General features: G+C 42.0%; 1 protein-coding gene across 1 annotated transcript in view; it reads right to left on the bottom strand.

Annotated features, from left to right (window-relative positions):
- Positions 1-20381, bottom strand: part of SLCO5A1 (solute carrier organic anion transporter family member 5A1) — a 102150-nt gene that overhangs the window by 47835 nt on the left and 33934 nt on the right. Inside the window, exons 3-4 of the mRNA XM_070392198.1 lie at positions 11504-11636; positions 6274-6488 (exon numbers count right to left, since the gene is read on the bottom strand). Coding sequence (XP_070248299.1) covers positions 6274-6488; positions 11504-11636 — 348 coding nt within the window. The remainder of the gene's footprint in view (positions 1-6273; positions 6489-11503; positions 11637-20381) is intronic.

Raw genomic sequence — 20381 nt, 5'->3', positions numbered from 1 at the left:
GTTGTGCACCCATCAGACATCCTGCTATCTTCCAAGGATGTCCTGTTGTTCAGCTCCCCCCGACTGGCTGGTGCAACCCTGACCCAGTCCCTGTATAAGAGAACATAAACACTCCCTCAGCGCTGATACTGATATACTGGTCTCAGCCTGCTGTGCGAGAATGTAATAACATCTCTTAAAAACTCTCACAGCGTCTCTTGACCTGGCTCCTGTCGGCGTGGACCTAACACTCATCATTCAATAATTCATTCCTCAAATATATAGAGTATCTACCAGGGGGTGTAAATTCATCAGGGAACATGATGAACAAAAAAAATTCCTTTCCTGCCCTAACCGGTTTGGCTCAGCGATAGAGCATCGGTCTTCGGACTCAAGCGTCCCAGGTTTGATTCCGGTCAAGGGCACGTACCTTGGTTGTGGGCACATCCCCAGTGGGAAGTGTGCAGGAGGCAGCTGATTGATGTTTCTCTCTCATCGATGTTTCTAACTCTCTATCCCTCTCCCTTCCTCTCTGTAAAAAAATCAATAAAATATATTTTTTTAAAAATTCCTTTCCTTCATTAAACTTCCTTTCTCATTGCAGAGATAATAACATAAATAAGTAAAATACACAGTATATTAGATAGTGATGACTGTTGAGGCAATAGAGGAGGAAAGGCGATAGGAGTTTGGAGAGGAGAGTGGAGATTTTTAGATAGGATGGCTAAGCGAGGCCTCCCTGAAAAGGGACCCTCTGAGTTACATCCCGAAGGTGTGAGGGGACTGAGGGAAGAGCTTCCCAGCACAGGAGCGGCAGGTGCAAAGGCCCTGAGTGAGAAGATGCCTGGCGCGTCTAAGGACTATTCCTCAATGTGGTTGGAGCCCAATAAACAAATGGGACTGCAAGAGAGAGATGGGGCCAAACAGGTAACCAGGGATCAGGTCATAGCCCCAGTAGGTGGCATCGGGAAGGAACTTTTCTGTGAGGGGCGTGGGAGACCACAGAGGCTTTGAGCAGAGGAGTGGTATTTTAACAGGATCCTCCTGGCTGTTGAGTTGAAGGCAACGGAAAGGGGCCAGGATAGAAGAGGGAGACCAGTTTAGAGGCTTCTGTCCTTTCCTTCTCTACTCGTCAAAACCATCATCACCTCTCACTTGGGCTGTGTCCATAGCTTTCTGCCTGGACCCCCTCCTTCCATTCCACTCCTTCCTCTCCATAAGTCATCTGTGCAGAGGAGGGTTGCTGAGGTCCGCTCAGACCTCCCCACCACCCGTTAGGGATGACTTCCATTACAGGCCAGAACTCCAGCTCTCCACACACCATATGGTCCTACCTCACCTTCTGAACCTCATCTCCCAGGCCTCGGCCACGAATATCCACCCACCAACCACAATGCACGTATTCAGCACTTTCAAACACATCTGCGCAGTCTGAGCTTGACTTTGCTCTCCCACCACTCCCTCCGCCTACTGACATTCTCCCTGTCTTCCAAGGTTCATGAAAGCTTTCCTGATCCCTCAACGACATGTTCCCCCACCTGCCTGTGAACCTCACGCCAGTGTGTCCAGCCTCCCTTGTGGTCTTTATATATTCCCACCTGTGCCTGTCCTACCTCCCTCGGTGGGCTGTAAGCTCCCGGAGGGCAAGTCCTGGCTCCCTGTCTTCACATCTGCCACAGCGCAGAGGACAGCACCTTCTATAAAGGGAAGAGCTGCTTAAATAATGACAGCCCGGCCAGCATGGCTCAGTGGTTGATTGTCGACTTATGAACCAGGAGGTCACGGTTTGATTCCCCGTCAGGGCACATGCGTGGGTTGCAGGCTCATTCCCCAGTAGGAGGTGTGCAGGAGGCAGCTGATCAATGATTCTCTCTCATCATTGATGTTTCTCTCTCTCTTTCTCTCTCTCTCCCTCCCTCCCTCCTTCTCCCTTCCACTCTGCTATCAATAAAAAATATTTTTTAAAAATAATAATGACAACATAATCCCTTAGTGATCAAATTTCTGTAACTTTCAATGGTCTCTTTAAATCCATTCATCACCTCAGAGTAACTCTTTATGTAGTTAGTATTGCAAACATATCACACTCTAGCACAGACAAAGTTTGGCAGAGAAAAATGTGTTATATTTTCTGCTTATTCATAATGCTAAGCAATTAAGCTTAAAAGTATAAAAGTGGACACAAAAAATAAAATTGTTCTTGTGATTAACTGCCACCAAAGGTTTTCCACTGAGGAAGATAAACAGTTAAATTTGGAAGACTAAAATGCTGGATTTTAAAACTCTGAAAAATTGATCCACTTAAATATTTTAAGTGTTTCTTTTTATTGATAAGAGTTTGATGCAATCAATGCTAGTCTCCTTATGGATAGGTGACGCAGACACACTAAAAATTCTACTTTTCTCCTTTGTGGTGTTTTAAAAACAGTCTTATTCCTGCATAATTTATAACGAGAATCAAGAATCACCAAGTCAGATTTTCCCAATGTCTATCATTACAATGTGGAGGTGGGGTGGAAAGTATAGTACGTTTTCTTCTAGTATTCTCTGTGGCAGAACTTTCCATAAGGGTGCCATTCAGTATGGCCCAAATAATTTTCTTTTTAAGGAAGTATTAACTGAGCTTTCTTTCCACCTCCTCTCTGAAGAAGCTAATATTAGTATCCAAATTCTATATACTGTGTGGGGCAAAGTTAGGTTTACAGTTGTTCATATGAAAAATAATACAATTAATAAGTATACAAGAATAAACATTGTGTTTCCCATACTCACAACTATAAACCTACTTTTGCCCCACCCTGTATAAAGACCCTAAGAAGCCCTGCCTCAGAAAATAGAACGAGGGAGCCCAGCTAGTGTGACTCCGTGGTTGGGTGTCAACCCATGTACCAAGAGGTCACAGTTTGATTCCCGGTCAGGACACATGCTGGGGTTGCAGGCTCGATCCTCATTAGGGAGTGTGTAGGAGACAGGCAATAGATGTTTCTCTCTCATCAATGTTTCTATCTCTTCTCCCTTCCTCTCTCTCTAAAAATCAATAAAAATACATTTTTTAAAGAAAGAACAAGGGGTGGGGGAAAAAAGGACACATATGTAATACCCTTTGTAATACTTTAAGCAATAAAAAAAATAGATTAAAAAATAAAATAAATAAATAAATAAATAAAAAGAAAGAACAAGGGATAAGAGGATCTGGGAATCAAGCTCAGATTTAACTCAAAGGAAATCTTAGTAACCATTCTTTAAGACCTTAATAATGAACATTGGTTTTGTAACACAAATTATGTTAACAATGAAATGATTCCCCCCACATTTTTATTTGTTCTTTTGAAAATCAGTTTAAATATTAGACTATAGGTCTGATTTCATTTCCCATAGGTGTAGGTATTAGGTACTCTAAAGGAAGTCTATACATGCAAGATAAATATAAATTAACTTTATATATTCTAACAGAACATTATTCCAATATTAGCAACATCATTTGAATCATTTCTGGCAGAACATTTTCACTTTATCAGCCCATTAAAATAGGATTCCTTTTCCACAGGAAAAGGTGCCTCTTGAGGTTCCAGTCTAGATACAATGAGGGAATCCAGGACAAGTGGAAGTAATGAAAGGAACCAGCTCTATGTCTGAATCAGGAGGTTTGGCCGCAGAAGTGACATTAGTCATCAGCATTAAGGCAGAGAGTAGGGTGAGAAAGCTGAGGACTTATCAGAGATACTGACAAGAAAATCAGAATAGAAACAGATGTTATAAGACTCCTCTTACTCTTTCTTTTAAGAGAAAATATCCTGAACCATGAAACTGAGCATCGAAAAGATGACAGGAAGCCACCCTGAGCAGCACAAGAAGGCACCCAATAAAACAGAGCATAGATTCCATTCTGAAAAATAATTTTAAAATGTTGTGATGACTTTTATCCTTTTTGAACCTGCCTGCCTAAGTGCATGTCCCCCCTTGAGATAAGGATTCAAGTCCAAGTTGTTTATTTGGGAGATTCAGAAAACACGGGACAGGGAACGTGGCCATGGTGCTGGGGCGGTGAGGATGAAGAATTGTCTGGCCCGTGAGCTGGGCGATCATCAGCCATGGTTAAGACTGCTTTGCCGGGGGGAGGCCAGGTGTTCATTCCTTGGCACTTGAACCTGTCTCAAACAGGAGCCCAGCAGTGTCCCTGCTTACAAAGAAAACCTTCAGGCACATGATGTAGGTACTGGCAGATGGCCTCCACCAGGAAGACAGGAAGGACCAGAGGGAGGATGGGGCTCCAACAGCATAGTCTACACTGCATCCCCCAGGAGAAGGCTGTTCCCATCAACAATAGTTTCCGCTGTTGGTATTTGGTATCAATCTTCTCTCTTTTCTCTACTATACAATACAGCATATATTTCAGGTCATCTATGCCTAAGCTATCAAACATACAGTTTTAGCTTACCTACGTCTTTAGTTCACCCCTTGAATCTACTTTACACTCTCCGTAAGTTAAGATTCTGAGTCTATTCCTGTATGGTAAATTCTTTAACACCAACCTTGATCTCAACTAATTTTTTTTTTTAAATCACTCTTTTGGTAGCAACCATAATAATCCATAATAACATACATGGAAAATGATGGGCTCTTCCGGGGTAAGAGCTCAGGCATCCAGAGAATTCTTTATGTTTTGAGAGTAGAAGTCATTTTGGCAGCCCCAAAACATACATTGTCGGAAAAGGATGACGGGGGTGGGGAGGCCAATCTACAACCTCACAGGAAAGAAGCATGTCCAGTGAAATGTCACCTGGCTTCTTTGAACAAATGCGGGCATTGAAAATAATCCGATCTAAAAGTTATTGTTCTTAGGCTGCAGGAATAGTTCCATAAAATATGAGCAACTTTTTCTAGGCCCAGCAGGTATCTCTTTGCTTTCCTGTGTACGTGGTCAACGTGAGGTGCTAATGTGCCTAGGTCAGTGGTCGGCAAACTCATTAGTCAACAGAGCCAAATATCAACAGTACAACGATTGAAATTTCTTTTGAGAGCCAAATTTTTTAAACTTAAACTATATAGGTAGGTACACTGTTATTAACTTAATTAGGGTACTCCCAAGGCTTAGGAAGCGCCACACTCAAGGGGTCAAAGAGCTGCATGTGGCTCGAGAGCCGCAGTTTGCCGACCACGGGCCTAGGTACATCCTCCCTAAAACAGTAAGCACTTGGCACAGATTGTGCTTCATCATTTCATAAAAATCGTTTCAGGAAATAGCAGAAGCTAATGGGAGTGCAGCACTGTAGGTTTTCTGGATTAAAGGGATTTCTTGCCACTCACCAGATATACTGACGGCTGGACAAAGACGGGCTGGTTGAGATTCAGTTAAATAGGTTAGGTGTGAGATTGCCTAATCTAGCTATAATGAGTCATTATTTTTAAGAGAAATAAAAATGAAAAAACAAACCAGTACACATCACTGAAACGTTCTGGATGTTTCTGCGCTGGGTTGGGAGGCCCACCCCTGGTTGCCTTCTCTCTGTCCACTTACAAGCACTTGCCTGAGCCACTGTTGAATGAGGTCCCTGCCCAGGGCTAGGTTTTATGTATATAGAAGGATCAGGCCAAAATACCAAACCCACCACTCCCCTGACATAAACTATCCATTATATAATGCAATAAGTATTTTTAAAAATCAGACATCTCTAAATATAGTAAATGATATATAGAACTGTATCTTTGGGTATAAATCAGTGCTAAATCAATGTTTCTCAATCTGTGGGGAACAATCATTTTATTATTATTATTTCCAGTCTATCATGTACTGATATTTTTTGCAAAATTCATTAAAAAATGAAGAAAATAAATTTTTAGCCCAACTGGCATGGCTCAGTGGTTGAACGTTGACCTATGAACAAGAGATCACGGTTCGATTCCAGCTCAGGGCACATGCCCAGGTTGCAGGCTCATTCCCCAGTAGGGGGTGTGCAGGAGGCAGCCGATCAATGATTCTCTCTCATCATTGATGTTTCTATCTCTTTCTCCCTCTCCCTTCCAATCTGAAATCAATTATTTTTTAAAAGAAAATAAATTGTTAAAAATATATACAAAATATAGGCCCAATTTTTTATTATCTCTGTTATATTCAACAGGCAAAAAATGACTCTGTCAAATTTCTTTAAAAGTTTCCCAATGCTTACTCTCAATTTCAGCACTGATCTCATCTCAGACCAGTAACAGCTGTGGGCAGCACTGGCCTGGGACCACAGTCTGAGTCACACTGATTGGAATAAATATGTGCCCGGTACTTCCAAAGACATACTTTACCTCTGATATTCTTTCCAAATCCCATAGAAGAAACTTTTTTGTCCACGTGCTCATGATTGTTTGATTTCTCCTTCATAATGTCGTCATCGCTAACAGCAGGAACAGAACATTTTTTCTTTTTCTTCTTGTGTCGAGGCGGAAGCTTTTTTGGAAAAGTAAACATTGGGAATATCACAAGAAGCATTGCGACGGCACAAAGGAGGAATCCACTCCACCTAAAAAATTGGGAAATGTGAATAGCATTTATGGCTTTTGCATTGTGAGTGAGAACAAATTAGCAAAGTAGAAGCTTGTGGTGATAAAATTCTCCAGGAAAAAAACCTTTGACCTTCATCAACTGTTAAACAGTAGGGGGTTGAACAAACTAAGAAAATATAGGAATCCTCCCTTTCTGTGGGGTAAATGAGAAATCCACCCAATAATTATATGCATGATAAACATTATAATAAGCAACCTAGAATTCAAGTATTTTTAAGCACATATGTGTTAGTTCTGCTACAATGTATATTTTATAATAAACCAATAACTCAAATTTAATAGAAAAATAGTACAGATTCTATAGCATGCTTTGTGGACACTTTTTTCTTAGAAGAAAAGCATTACTATCTCATGTAGAATGTATTGCTGATTGGCACTCAAATATTTTTCTGCAAACACTTAATATATTGAACAATATTAGCTGGTCCTCTCCATACTTAGCCACCAATGACATTTCATTTGATCCTTACTTCAAGAATTACAACCTAGTTACAAGGGAGCTAAATATATACCTCCAAGAAATGCAAGAATGTATATAATTAAGTGTTAGATCAGGTGGAATAGAGCATGAATCCTATAAAAGTTCAGAGAGAGGAAATGTGTGTCCGAAAGATACTTAGGGGATGTAGAATTGAGTGTTGTAGAACCGAGACTGTCTTTGAACTCATCTGAGGTTGCCATGCTGCAGAAACTAGAAAGCAAATACAGAGTAGAAGTCAACTTCGAGCCCTGCAGTAGAGTTCCGTGTTTATGGTCTCAGGCTTCCTGCTTGCATAATACTCCAGGGGCAATCCCTCAATCCCCTTTCGACCTTTTCTTAGCAAATAGCCCCTGGTCCTACCTAACAGAGCAGCTCTTTCCCACTAGGATTCCTCAACTCTGAACTGTGTCCTTAAGGCTTCCAAGTTCAAGAATGCTCAAACTCCATCCTCTGTAGTAACACCCTGTCAGTTGTAACCAGAATGCAAGCAGCATTCTAAGCATGAGTGTTGGATGCAACCCAGTGAGAATATATAGGGGTCCTCAAACTTTTTAAACAGGGGGCCAGTTCACTGTCCCTTAGACCGTTGAAGGGCCGGACTATAGTTTAAAAAAAAACTATGAACAAATTCCTATGCACACTGCACGTATCTTATTTTGAAGTAAAAAAACAAAATGGGAACAAATACAATATTTGTATTTGCATGTGGCCCGTGGGCCGTAGTTTGAGGACCCCTGATTATAGATCAATTGCAAAGAGAAAATTCACTTACAAAAGCAGTGTCTCAATCACAGTGCTGTTAGTTGCTAAAGGTCGTAGGTTAGCTGAGAGAATCATTCCTGGAACAGGTCATTAATAATCCAATGTGCTGTTTTAAAATATATTTAAAGTCACATCAAGTAAAGATTTTAGGACAAGCAGAAAGTGGCTTTATATTGAGAAGATTGCTCAGGACAGACTTGTCTCAATCTCAATTATTCAGAATATAATCATGACCCCAGTGCCTGACACAGATTTGGGTACTGAAAATATGTCTTGAATAAATACATTGAAAGGAATAGGTTTTTTAAAAATAAAGTCATTTGTCTGCAGGGAACATAGCTACTATAATATCTAGTCCCTTTAGCAGTTGGCTGCTCACGAGGCCTTCACTAACCTGGCCCTGCTCATCAACCTTGAATCTCTTTCTGCAAACTTGACATTCAGTCTCCCCAACCTTCAGTTCCCTAGACCTCTCGAGCTCTCTCCACAAGAGGGCAGGCAGCGTAGTGAAGGGACAGTTCTTGAGCTGTGGCTTCAGACAGACCTGGGTTCTTATCCGGTCTTTACCGCTCACTAGCTCTAAGATCCCAGGGAACTTAATTTTGCTTTTCTGAACCCACTTTCTCATCTGAAAGAGGAGTAATAAGAACTGTTTTGGAGTGGGGACTCTTTCCCCCTCCCCACGTGGGAGTCTGTACTTGTTCTTCAATAAATTTCCACCTTAAAAAAATAATATTAAAACAAAAAATAAATTTCCACTTTTGCTATACAAAAAAATAAATAAATAAACTCTTTTGGAGTCATCAAACTCAATAAGCCAACATACAAAATGAGCCTAACAAAATGCCTGCCCCGTCAGCAATCAATTTAGAGTAGCTCATTTTGTTTGTTTGCATGTAGATCTGCACGCAGGCTCCCACACCCCCCAGCCAGAGCCACTGCCTTAAAATTATACGCAAACATTAAAGATGCACTCATAGTAGTCCAGAGTGAGAGTAAATATAGAAGAAGGGGAAGAATTATAGTGAATAAACAGTATAAATGTTTAGGGACATTCCTAAGCAGAGCAAAGCAGCCTACATTCCTCATGATCCACAGTAACAAATCGTCGTTAGCACATGACATAATGGTGGTGCTAAAGAGAACCCTGAGAGAAGGCAGCTAAGACAAGAGAGTGCGCATCATGTGTTGGGAAAACAAACATAAATAAGAGTCAAAATTGAAAAGCCAGGGCTCTTAAGTCTTTTTTATGAACCATTACTCAGAGCAGACTGTTCACTAAAAGGGTCAGTGAAGTATATTGATTAAGACCTCCACCCTGACTCAGTTTATCCCAGCTCTCGCCGACTCTGAGGTTTGGGGGGAGTTACTCAAATCACTGAGCATCAGTTTTCCTTGTGGTATTTGTAAGGCTTAAATGAAAAGTGTGTAAAGCTCTTAGTATAATGCTTGACAGAGAGAAAGAGCCTAATAAATGTTAGCATTATTCATTTATTCATTCCTTCACTCTTTCAGAATTTATTTATTGAAAAATATATCACTGTGCTAGGCATGGGATAAAATAACATTGTGTCAAATAACTATGTCTTTGCTCAAGGTGGAAGTCTTACAAACAGGGCTACTCAATAAACAAAATTCATTTTTAAATTTCTATATTGAGGAATTTTATCATTTGCAGAACTAATAATGGGCCATTCAAATGAATAAAACTACTTGAACATTGATGAAATACAAAGGAATGAATAATAACTAAAACATCATATAGCAAGAACTATTTAGAGCTCTACATACATAGACTCATTCATGCCTCACAACAACCCGGTGAAGTAGGTACTGTAACTATTTCCCATTTTATGGGTTTAAAAAACAATAGCAACAACTGAGACACAGAGAAGTTGAGTAACCTCCCCAAGGTCACACAGCTATTCAGCACCCAGGGGACTGTGGGTTTAAGGTATGGGTTCACTCTTAATCACTCCACTTTGTAAACAATTGGGTTGATGTCTACTAGGAAACTTTCTAAAGACGGCATAAAGCACTGGAAAGCTGAAAGTTCCTGCCGCCTTCTTTCTCTCAGCCCTCTCGTTCATCCCCTCTCACCGCCAGATGTTCCCTACTATTCTTCATATGAACATCTACACAGAACACAGATCATACATTGCATGTTGATAAAAAATGGTTTAATAATCTAGTTTTCTGAGAACAAAACAAAAAGGCTCTTATTCTGATTTATTTCAAAACTGCAAACAAAACAGTGGTTGAGACCAAAACTTTCACTATCAGGCAAGCACTGAAAACTCCTGTGTTATTCCCCTCATGCTGGCAAGGGAACTTCCTTTTGTATAATTTCAAAATTCTACCAAGCCAGGCTCATCTAGACCTTAGCACTTCCATCTTCAGAGAGCATTACTTATGAAAATAAGAAGTGTTCTGCAACCTAATTAATAGTTTTAACTGCTTTGAAAATAAATAGTGTGAAGCATTATTCCCACATACCTCAGAGTTATGAGGTTATTATCTTGTAATGAAGCACAGAGCACAGTTCTCTAAGAAATTCTTTAGAAACTAATTACTCAACACTCATGTCTGATACTGCAGTATTCTCCTTGGTGTAAAATGAACATTTCTCATCAACGTACACCTATTACTAATGCATGTCAAATGAATCTAGGACAATACTTTTTGGTGCTTACAATCATGAAAAAAGAAGTCACGTCCAAGTGGAGGGCTGTGAAGGACTTGAACAAATCCCTGGCTATCTGAATAAATAAGTGGAGTCCTCATTCTCTAAGTCCTCAACATGACTTACTTGACAAGACAGCTAAGGGTTTGCAAGTGAGCGAGTAACTAACTCTCCAGCTCCCATGGGGAACAAACTACTCCCAAGTGAAAGGATTCACTGCATGTGACGATGGGAAAGTAGAGCTAGATTTCTGGGCAGTGAGGAGAGGGTTGACAAAGCACAGACACAATATAATAAGAAAGTGGGTAGGGGCGACCTTAAAGGCACAGAAAAGATCATGAAAGCTTTGATTCAAGGACACAGGAAAGTCCCAGCACAGCCATTTCACCCTTTTCCTCCATTCTGCTATTAAGGAACCAACAGTCTCTATCCTGAAAAATGGGGATTAAGCTGTTATTCCCAAACCGTCTGTATCAGTTTCCTATTGCTGCTGTAACAAATTACACAAATGTATTATCTTATAGTCTGGGAGGTCAGACGTCTAAAATGGGTGGGCAAGGCTGCATTCCTCCAGGAGGCTCTCGGAAGCACCTACCTCTTTGCCTGTCCAGCTTCCAGAGCTCACCTTCACTCCGTGGCCTGTGGTCCCTTCCTCCCCCTTCAAAGCACATGACGCCAACCTCTGCCTCAGTCACCATGTCACCTTTTCTTACTCAGACCTCCCTGCCTCCTTCTCTTCCTTATAAAGACCCTTGTGATTATATTGGGTCCACCAGGATCATCCAGGATATTCCCCCATCTCAAGATCCTTAACTTAACCACACCTACAAAGTCCCCTTTGCCAGGAAAAGGTGACATATTCCTAAATTCTGGGGGTTGGACATAGATAACTTTGAGGAATTATTATTTTGCCTACTACCACCTCCTCAGTGACTTTTGGCTATTGTTCATACTCCCCCTGGGGAAGTTTTTATGTTAACTACAAGGGTACTGTGACTCTATCATTAATCATAAGTGAAATGAAAAATTTAGTAAACAGTTCTTACCAGTTTCCAATGAAACGAGGGTCATTCTGGTCAAGTTGAACAGGATTTCTGGGATCAACATAAAAACCAATAAGAAGTCCACCTAATAAGTATCCCACTGCAGGACCAAGAGCTCCCATGACATACATGATGGCTGAGAAGACAGAAGGGGAAATGTGAAATGCAGCGGCGTGTCCTGACGTTCCAGTCGTCTAATTTCAGTCAGACCATGCAGAAGTCGCAGTTCAATCCAGCTAACAACTTCCAAACAGAGAGTGAAAGATTCACTCTTTAGAGAACTTTAGAGATTGTGTCTATGTTGACATTTGGGTTTCAAATCATGTCCTTTATTTAACTGTTGCCTGTGGTACTCTTAGAGCATGCAAATCATTTGAAGAACTTTTTGGTTGATTTTATTTTTTAATATAAGTGCTCAGGACATACCCCAGACCCACCCAGTTTACATTTCTGAAAGTACAGACATGGGTGGTTAATGAGGTGGTCACTGAATAACCAAGAGAATATAATAGGTAGTCTCAACAGTAAGAAAAAGGGGGGAAAGTAGATGTCATTTGTCACAACTAGAAGATTCTAACAGGTTAAGGGAATTCAAGGCCAGATTTTGCCATGAAGCTGGATTCGGGTGGATTGGCAAACCTTCTGAATCATCCTCAAATCACTCATATTTTCAAATCACCACTTTAGAATCAAAGATCTCACAATGAGTTTGGTTTACTGTTAACTGAGGAATCTTACTTAGAGATTACTAAATGTCTTTAAGTGGCCTGAGTTAGAACCCAAGCGGAAAGCACCAACCCACAGCTGAATTAGAAAATAATTTTTTTTAATGTATTTTATTGATTTTTTGCAGAGAGGAAGGGAGAGGAGCAGAGAGTCAGAAACATCGATGAGAGAGAAACATTGATCAGCTGCCTCCTGCACACCCCCCACTGGGAATGTGCCCGCAACCACAGTACATGCCCTTGACCGGAATCGAACCTGGGACCCTTCAGTCCGCAGGCCAACACTCTATCCACTGAGCCAAACCGGATATGACAGAAAATAATTTTTAAGGCACATGTCCAAATGGGCAGGGTCTTGGGTCTTACTGTCGGTAGATCAGAAAGGTTGTCATTCTGTTAAAAAAATTTCACCATTAGCCTTGCCAGCGTGGCTCAGTGGTTGAGTGTTGACCTATGAACTGGAAGGTCATGGTTCAATTCCTGGTCAGGACACATGCCCGGATTGCGGGCTCGATCTCCAGTGTGGAGCATGCAGGAGGCAGCCAATCAATGATCCTCTCTCATCATTGATGTTTCTATCTCTCTCTCCCTTCCTCTCTGAGATCAATAAAAATATATTTTGAAAAATTTTCACCATCAATATGGGCTTATAGCAAAAAGTAACAAGTCCATTGTCCATTCTTTATATTGTTTTCATGCTGTGATTTAAAAATTTTAAGTAAATAATATTTCCCCAACTTTTGAATTTTGAGGGGGGGGGGGTAAGAAATTCCTTAAAAGTCATAGAGAAATCTAGCCACACTCCAAACCCAGTGTTTGTCCTGACGAAACCCAGTTACTCGGGGTCGAATCAATCAACACTTTTCAGGAATGATAAACTCAGGTGCTACATGCTTCTCACTTCTAGCGCCATCATGCATTTTAATCGCTGAAGAAATGAGTGGTTTGCCACATCCTTTCGACAAAACTGTATTCACCAAAAGCAAACTGGAATAATCAGAATAGCTGCACCTGAATAAACATTGAATAATCCTGTCCCTGCTGTTACTTAGAGCTACAGACAGCACCTTAGCACCTGCTCTCGTTTTCACACAATGCAGTAGAGAGCGAGCAGTGTTTGTTTATTTTACAGAACCGCCTGCTTGTAGCAATGAGACGCCAGGTTCTTGCACTTCTCCATCTGTGCGTGGAAATGCGGCCTGGAGGAGGCACACCTCAGGAGGCCAGCATTCTTTCGGAAGCCTGCTTTTCATCAAGTAAAACTCGTTTCGATAAATATCATGTTAGCCTCCCTGTCTACAGCCTAAAACGGAACTCAAGAATAGAAAGGCCTTTTCCACACCCAGGTATTCCCGTATGCATGTGAAGATAAAATGTATGTTTACACCTCCAGGCAAACCAGCACCATGTACAACTTAAAACTGTAATGAGGCCAAAATGTGACATGAATCATCTTCCCAAAATAGTGCCTCTGGCACGAAAGAGACTTCTTACAGACCCAGGTGAGAAGGGGGCACTTCTGTGCCTGGGGCACTGGGCGCAGGTCTCCCAGCGCCAGGATGCCCGTGTGGCTGTGCTGGCGAGACCCGCAGTCACCCGCTGACGGGGAACCCATGACACCTTAACTACGTCATGAGGCATGGGTGGAGCTTTTAAAAATTCAGCTGTGTCATCAGAAAAACATCTTCAGCCCTGACCGGTTTGGTTCAGTGGATAGAGCGTCGGCCTGTGGACTGAAGGGTCTCAGGTTAGATTCTGGTCAAGGGCATGTACCTTGGTTGCGGGCACATCCTCAGTAGGAGGTGTGCAGGAGGCAGCTGATCGATGTTTCTCTCTCATCGATGTTTCTAGCTCTCTATCTCTGTCCCTTCCTCTCTGTAAAAAATCAATAAAATATATTTAAAAAAAGAAAAGAAAAACATCTTTATTATAAGCCCAACAGTATCATTCTCATTAACAGAAATAAATATATACATGTATGTATACCTATAGAACTTTACTATATATAACTATATGTGTGTTATATATGTTATATTCATGTATGTATAGCTATATAACTATACTATATGCTACCATATATACTGTACATACTATATACAGCATATAGTATAGTAACTATACTATATGTTACTATGTTTGTTATATGTGTGTTATATACATATATGTATTTTATATGTATATGTGTATATATACACATGGCACCCCACCCCTCACCTCCTTGCTCTTTGTCACCCTACCCTGCTAGAGTTGGCACCATGGCACACAACACCATCCCACGTGACATTTGTTTATTTGCTTATTGTCTGTCTCTCCCACTGGAATGTCATTTCCATGAGAACAAGGAATTTTTTTTCCACTGGTGCCATGTCCATGCCTAAGCAGTGCTGACCGTAAGCACTAATAAATATTGATGCATAGAGAAGGGATGAAGACATGGACTTCAATCTCAGGTGAAGTAACAAAAGCCGTCGAAGTGGATTCGTCCTTGCAACAGTGCCTCAAAGAGCCATCCATGGGCGCCTGCCCCCGAGACCCCTGGGCTGCCCTGTCCCTGTGAGCCACCTTCCTCCTCCTGCCCCATGAAGTCCTCGGTTTGGCAGAGTTGGTTTCTGTGCTTTAGCCACAGAGCCTGAACTCCTACCCAGCCCACTCCAGGCCTGGCTGTTACTGCCAGGCTGTCCCTGGGCCACCACCCTCCCCAGTGGGTTTCCAGAGTTCTCAGAGCCTCTTTGAAACTGGCCCAGGTTTGCGGGACCCTCATTTGAACTTGGTCTCTAATTTATCGGACTCTGTTTCCATGCTGCGCCCCACCTCCCACTCTTCCCTGCTCGCTGCCCGCTTCCCCCTGGCCCTCCTGGCTCAGACCCACACGGCACAGAGTGCTGCTGGGAACTGATGCTGACAGGGGTGGGGGTTACACGAAAAAGTTGGGCTCGGGCTCAGGACCTGGGATTGCACCCAGGACGGGTGTGCCGAGCGACGTGTCACATGCTTGCCTAAGGTCCTCAAATGACCATTCAACCCAGGCTGGGCCGCAGTGAGAGCAGGTCGCTCTCCTGAATATGTCTGGTGTCACGGCCACTGCAGATGAAAAGAGGACACGCACAGCCGCCCACATGCCGCTGGGAAAGTACAGCAGCGGGACGCCAGCTCCCACTCAGCTTGCATAATTCCTTGAAAATTAGCCAAGGTGCTTGAGAGCATCACATTTAGAGAACTCTTCCCTCGCTCATTCTTTCCACTCACGAGCACAGACAGAGAGGACACCTTTGATCTCAGTTATTTTGAGCAGCCATTTTTTTTCTTTTAAGTGATTCAGTCATTTTGACACAGACCTGACAGCCGAAGGACAGCTGCCTGCGCTCTATCAAGTTGCTAAATCATCCAGAGAGCATCTGAGGTTCCAGATGAGACGGGAAATGATTCTTTAGGTTCAAAGTATGTTCTCCTCACTACCATAGTGAGCAATAGTTGGTTTAAACTCACTCTCTTCCTCTAGAAATATTTTCAAAGTGATTTGTACTCTAAAAGGGAACAACCAAGTACATATATAAGCAGCCGGTTGCACTTTATTCCTATCTGGGGCATGGGAGAGGGGAGGGCTTAATGAGCTGTGCCTTTAAGACATCACATTTGATCACCTGTGAGTGACTGTTGTCTATAAACTTAATCCGGTCCTCAAGAAGAACCACAAAGACAGCTATCATGAAAGCATAAAAAAATATATATATGTCAAATTTTTAAAAATTACATGTTGGGGCAATATGTTTTAGTAACATTAAGTATGGATTCCCAATGCAAGAAATAATCAAAACATTAATGAATCCATGAGAAAATAACTTCACTAGTTATCAAAAAAATAGAAGCTACAAACAATGAAATACAACTCTAACCAAATAAATTAGCACCAGAGTTATAAATTTGGTACAAGCTTTTGGGCAGCAGCTCACCATATATATCATGATGACATTTCTCACTGCATTATGTTTATAGGAAAGTAGAAACAATATTAATATTTTGAGGCATAATGCAATTTTAATGTTTAAGAAGAGTTTTTATGCCTTCAGGAAATACTCATGTTTATTTTTACTTTTTAAAATATACTTTTATTGATTTCAGAGAGAAAGGGAAAGGGAGAAACAGAAACATCAGTGATGAGAGAGAATCACTGATTGGCTACTTCCGGCATGCCCCCCACTGGGGATCGAGCCCACAACTCAGGCACATGCCCTTGACTAGAATCAAACCTGGGACCCTTCAATCTACAAGCTGACAGCTCTATCCACTGAGCCAAACCAGCTAGAGCAGAAATACTCATTTTAAAAATTTAAGTCCATTTTTCCATTATTGGCAATTTCTCAAAGATTCGACTTATCTATATACATAAAAGCCTAATATGCTAATGGTCCCCTTGGGAGTTCCACCAGAAGACCGGGAGTTTGATTGTTCGCTATGATGTGCACTGGCCACCAGGGGGCAGCACAGAATGAAGGAAGGCCCCAATCGGCCCTGATCTCTGGCCAGGCCTAGGGACCCTACCCATGTATGAATTTCATGCACCAGGCCTCTAGTAAGAGTATAAGCCCCAAGTAATATTTTAGTGGAACTATAATTCACTATGAAATAAAATGACATCACAAATATTGTTTATTGATGTTCTTCCAGAAACTACAATAGGCACTTAACATCTTTTGTGCCATTCAACACTAACAGCTTTATGGGTAGAAAATATATTATCCTTCCCAATTTACAGATGAGAAACTGAGCCCTGAGATTACCAATTACCAGTAAGGGGTAGAGCCAAAATTAGAACTTGGCTCTGGAGAAACCAAGATGGCGGCATAGGTAAACACGGGAGTTTACTGCCTCGAACAACCACCTCAAAAATACAACTAAAAGACGGAACGGACATCATCCAGAACCACAGGAAAGCTGGCTGAGTGGATGTTCTACAACTAGGAGGAAAGAGAAAAGCATACCGAGGCTCAGAGGAGGCGCAGTGCTGAAGTAAAATACTAAGGTTCGGAGTGCATGTGGAGCGGGCTGGAGGCTGAGGGCGCGGTTGTTTTCAATCGGGAGGGAGTCTCAGGCTCTGAGCTCCAGTTCCGGGCGAGTCTCTAAGGACCCAGACTCATACGGGAGAAGCGGGACTGTCTGGCATCGCTCAGAACCCTAGGGCAGCTTTCTCTCCGTGGGGCTTGCAGCGACTACTGGGACACTGAGAAGCAGAGCCTCTGAGGGCAAGACTGAAAGCAGCCATAATTGCTAACCCCGCCCTGTTGATCCCGTGGGACCCGCCCCGCCCAAGCCCTGCAGGGAGGCTTTTGCTGGATAGCCTCAGGCAAAGGCTAGATTAGCACCTCCCTAGAGATCCAGGAGCCAGGAAGCCCAGAGGTCAGAGTGGGACCATCCAGCTTTAAGCTCCGTGGAACCATAAAAGACACACTCAGGAGGCAGACTCAGTGAGCACCAAAGCCCCATCGAAGCAAGTCTAGCCCCAGAGGGGTGTCTCCAGCACAGAAGTTCTCCCACCGCAGACACAGCTGATTCTCACAGCCAATTGACCTGGAGGTCAATTCCTCACAGTGATAACTACAACAATCAAGGCTTAACCACAACAAGACTGTGCACAAAGCCCACAATGGGGTGCACCAAGAGTGTCTACCTTAGGTAATTGGGACACTTAGCACAGAAAGGCACTCTATCGACACAGCGAAGCATAAAAAAATGCCGAGACAAAGAAACAGGACACAAACGACAGAATTGGAGGAAAGCAAACTGTTGGATATAGAGTTCAAAACCACACTTTTAAGGTCTTTAAAGAACTGTTTAGAAGCCCTCGAAAAGACTGGTAAGACCGCCGATAAATGTAGTGAGATCCTCAAGAAATCTAATGAGACCCTCGATGTTGTGATAAAGGACCAACTAGAAATTAAGCATACACTGACTGAAATAAAGAATATTATACAGACTCCCAACAGCAGACCAGAGGGTCGCAAGGATCAAGTCAAAGATTTGAAATACGAAGAAGCAAAGAACACCCAACCGGAAAAGCAAAATGAAAAAAGAATCCGAAAATATGAAGATAGTGTAAGGAGCCTCTGGGACAGCTTCAAGCGTACCAACATCCGAATTATAGGGGTGCCAGAAGATGAGAGAGAGCAAGATATTGAAAACCTATTTGAAGAAATAATGACAGAAAACTTCCCCCACCTGGTGAAAGGAATAGACTTCCAAGTCCAGGAAGCGCAGAGAACCCCAAACAAAAGGAATCCAAAGAGGACCACACCAAGACACATCATAATTAAAATGCCAAGAGCAAAAGACAAAGAGAGAATCCTAAAAGCAGCAAGAGAAAGAAAATCAGTTACCTACAAGGGAGTACCCATACGACTGTCAGCTGATTTCTCAACAGAAACCATGCAGGCCAGAAGGGAATGGCAAGAAATATTCAAAGTGATGAATACCAAGAACCTACAACCAAGACTACTTTATCCAGCAAAGCTATCATTCAGAAGTGAAGGCCAGATAAAGAGCTTCACAGATAAGAAAAAGCTAAAGGAGTTCATCACCACCAAACCAGTATTATATGAAATGCTGAAAGGTATCCTTTGAGAAGAGGAAGAAGAAAAAGGTAAAGATACAAATTATGAACAACAAATACACATCTATCAACAAGTGAATCTAAAAATCAAGTGAATAAATAATCTGATGAACTGGTGATTGTAATAGAATCAAGGACATAGAAAGGGAATGGACTGACTATTCTTGGGGGGGGGGGGAGAAAGGGGTGTGGGGGTGAGTGAAGAGATTAGACAACAATCGTGCACCTATGGATGAGGACAGTGGGTGGGGAGTGAGGGCAGAGGGTGGGGTTGGAACTGGGTGGAGGGGAGTTATGGTGGGAAAAAAGAGTAACTAATGTAATAATCTGAACAATAAAGATTTAATTAAAAAAAATTAAATTAAATTAAAAAAAAAAAAAAAAAGAACTTGGCTCTGTCTGATACCGAAGCATTTCTGTTTATGGACACATGTCTCTAAAATACAAAAAAAGCAACAAAAATTTAATTAGAAGTATGTAGGTCTCTACCGCTAAAGAAATTAGTCCCATAAGAGCTGAAAAATCTCGAAATATTTTGGGAATTGATAGTAGCAGGAGACTTAAAAGCATTCTAAATGAAACAGAAGCTCATTTTTCATCTCCAGCATCATCACTAATTGGCTGCCATATGATGGCAGAGAAATGCACATTAACTGAAAAACACATTCCAAATATGTTGTACGACACTTACTTCAATAATTACCGTGAAGACGCAGAGGAGTGTACCAGCTGCTAAGAGCAGATTAAATCTGTCTCCTGGGAAAGGTAAGACATTCCAGGAAACACCTTCCAGGTAAACAAGTGGAGGTATGACACTCCAGTTTGCTTTCCAGGCATTCGAAGAAGCATGAGTTCCATAGGAAAGAGCCAAGTCCAGAGCAAACTTAGGCACAAGTGGAAGAAAGTCATGTGCAAATGTCCCTACACACGTTGGCATCGTCATGGCCTTCCATGCAATTTTGCAGACAGTAAAGGGATACAAACTTTTTAAGACATGTTTCATATTACCCCCTTCTTTCTATCAGTCCACTGGAGTTAGTTCTTATACAATCAGAGTGCTTACACTCACTGTAAAGCTTATTCTTATATTTAGAAAAGTCTTAGCTGTCAAAGTCTATAGTAACTGACAGAACTATTGCTAAAAGATAACACTAGAAGCCTGGCCAGTGTGGCTCAGTTGGTTGGGCATCATCCCGTGCACCAAAAGGTTGTCCGTTTGATTCTCGTTCAGGACACATGACAGGGTTGCAGACTTGATCCCTGGTTTGATCAATGTTACCCTCTCACATCGATGTTTCTTTCTCTCTCCCTCTCTATTCCTCTCTTTCTAAAAATCAATAAAAATAGTTTTTAAAAAATAAAGGATAACACTGGGCATCCTATATAATAAAAGCCTAATATGCAAATTGACCAAATGGCGGAACAACCGGTTGTTATGAAGTGCACTAACCACAGGGGGCAAACGCTCAACACAGGAGCTGCCTCCCTGGTGGTCAGTGTGCTCCCACAGGGGAGCACCGCTCAGCCAGAAGCCCTGAGCCAGGCTCACGGC

Source organism: Myotis yumanensis, unplaced genomic scaffold (assembly GCF_028538775.1).
Source record: "Myotis yumanensis isolate MYYU_CA2020_CCGP unplaced genomic scaffold, mMyoYum1.0.hap1 SCAF_15, whole genome shotgun sequence".
In the NCBI taxonomy this organism is placed as follows: domain Eukaryota; kingdom Metazoa; phylum Chordata; class Mammalia; order Chiroptera; family Vespertilionidae; genus Myotis; species Myotis yumanensis.
The sequence above is the reverse complement of the archived record's forward strand: the minus strand, read 5'-3'. Positions and strand labels throughout refer to the sequence as shown.